Genomic DNA, 2,083 nt, shown 5'->3' with positions numbered 1-2,083 from the left:
CGTTGGGTCTTTTGGGGGGGGGTTCTAGGGGGAGGTACCGCGAGCGGGGCTCGAACCCACTAGCGGCAGATGGGACTATACATTCTCATTCAATTTCGGCAGGGTCACGGTCCCAGGCCCTCGGAGCGGCCCGAGGGGCGCGACCTGGCGACCGGGGCTGCTTGGAATCGTAAAATCGCAGTACCGTTTCGGCACAAATGAAGCACCCGCCCTGCCCTACCCGCCTCCATCCCCGCTGAGGTGGCTGCGCCATCCAAGCGCGGTCCGTCGGCCTTCATTCTGGCATCTTTAATTGAAACTGAGCTCACCGCCTCCATCCCCGCTGAGGTGGCTGCGCCATCCAAGCGCGGTCCGTCGGCCTTCATTCTGGCATCTTTAATTGCAACTGAGCTCAACCTCCCCTCGAGGGAGGATCTTACTTGCTTCCTTTAGCTCAGGCTAGTGGGAGATACGAAAGGCCAAGTGGACGGAAATGAAACTAACTAACCCAACCGCCCTCCGTAGCGAGCCGCACACCAAATTGCAAGCAAAGCGGCTTGTTGCGTCACCGGATCGCAAGTCGGACGCGGACAGCACTGGCATGACTCTCTCTTGTCTGTTCTTGATGGATGTTAAGGGTAAAGTGATCATCAGTCGGAACTACCGTGGAGATGTGCCTATGTCAACATCTGAAAGGTGTTTTAGGGATAGTTGTGTCTATTTTATATTTATATTGCAGATTCGCTCAATACATTCAAGAAAAGGACGAAATGGATTAACGGCCGATTTTCACCGATGATGGGTACACTTTTGCCTACATAAAGGTGCGACATGCATATGCGTATAAAATAATGACATTATTATCTCGAGCAGCACAACAACCTTTTCTTGATGTGTGTAACAAAGCGTAATTCCAATATAGCTTTAGTGTTGATGACTTTGTATCGATTGGTGAATGTAAGTTCATGCCTATGCCTTACTTCGCGCCAATATGACTGATCGACGTTAATTATACAAGGTCTTCAAGGATTATTTTGGTGAGTTAGATGAAGAAAGCATTCGTGATAACTTTGTCATCATATATGAGTTGATGGATGAGACCATGGATTTTGGCTACCCGCAGTCTTTGGATTCCAAAATTTTACGCGAGTAAGATGCTAACCATGCCGTTCAACGTCAGTCGCTAAAGTATCCTATGCCAGGTTCATCACACAAGAAAGTAATCGGCACGAAATTGCACCGCGGCCCCCGGTTGCTGTAACAAATGCGGTCTCTTGGCGTAGTGAGGGCATCAAGCATCGCAAGAACGAGATTTTCCTGGATGTCATCGAAAAGCTCAATCTCTTAGTCTCTAGTAATGGAACAGTGCTTAGCTCAGAGATTGTTGGCGCAATTAAGATGAAATCTTTTCTCAGTGGCATGCCAGAATTAAAGCTCGGCCTTAATGATAAACTCATGTTCGAAGCAACTGGTAGATCGATGACTCGCGGCAAAGCGGTCGAGTTAGAGGATATCAAGTTTCACCAGTGTGTCCGACTTGCTCGCTTTGAAAACGACCGCACAATTTCATTCATTCCACCAGACGGTGAATTTGATCTAATGACATACAGGCTTACCACTCAAGTGAAGCCGCTCATCTGGGTTGAAGCTGTTGTCGAGCCTCATTCACATAGTCGGATAGAGTATATGGTGAAAGCCAAAAGTCAGTTCAAGAGTCGCTCTGTGGCCAATGGAGTGGATATTGTTATCCCAGTACCGCATGATGTTGATTCTCCTTCTTTTAAATCAAGCATTGGCTCGGTAACATATCTTCCGGACCGAAATGCCATTGTATGGAGCATCAAACAATTTAACGGGTCCAGGGAATATCTCATGCGTGCACATTTCGGTCTGCCATCTGTTTCAAGTGAAGACCCAGAGCATTGGAAAGCCCCCATTGAAATCAAATTCGAGATCCCTTATTTTACTGTTTCTGGCATTCAAGTTCGTTATTTGAAAATTATTGAGAAGAGCGGATACCAAGCATTACCGTGGGTCAGATACATTACACAAAATGGTGATTATCAACTGCGCATGTTTTGAGAAATACGCCCCCCCCCCCCCC

The 2,083-nt window shown here is 47.5% G+C and overlaps 1 protein-coding gene across 1 annotated transcript; it reads left to right on the top strand.

Moving 5' to 3' along the window:
* Window positions 1-494: 494 nt before the first annotated feature.
* On the top strand, window positions 495-2,083 carry AURANDRAFT_70425 (hypothetical protein; the record flags this gene model as incomplete). The annotated part of the gene is made up of 6 exons (XM_009043343.1): window positions 495-675; window positions 744-781; window positions 853-876; window positions 902-936; window positions 998-1,128; window positions 1,182-2,083. 6 exons carry the CDS (start codon window positions 581-583, stop codon window positions 2,059-2,061), a joined length of 1,203 nt encoding a protein of 400 aa, XP_009041591.1.

The sequence above is a fragment of the Aureococcus anophagefferens genome (genome assembly GCF_000186865.1).
Source record: "Aureococcus anophagefferens unplaced genomic scaffold AURANscaffold_51, whole genome shotgun sequence".
NCBI classification, from domain to species: domain Eukaryota; class Pelagophyceae; order Pelagomonadales; family Pelagomonadaceae; genus Aureococcus; species Aureococcus anophagefferens.
The sequence above is the reverse complement of the archived record's forward strand: the minus strand, read 5'-3'. Positions and strand labels throughout refer to the sequence as shown.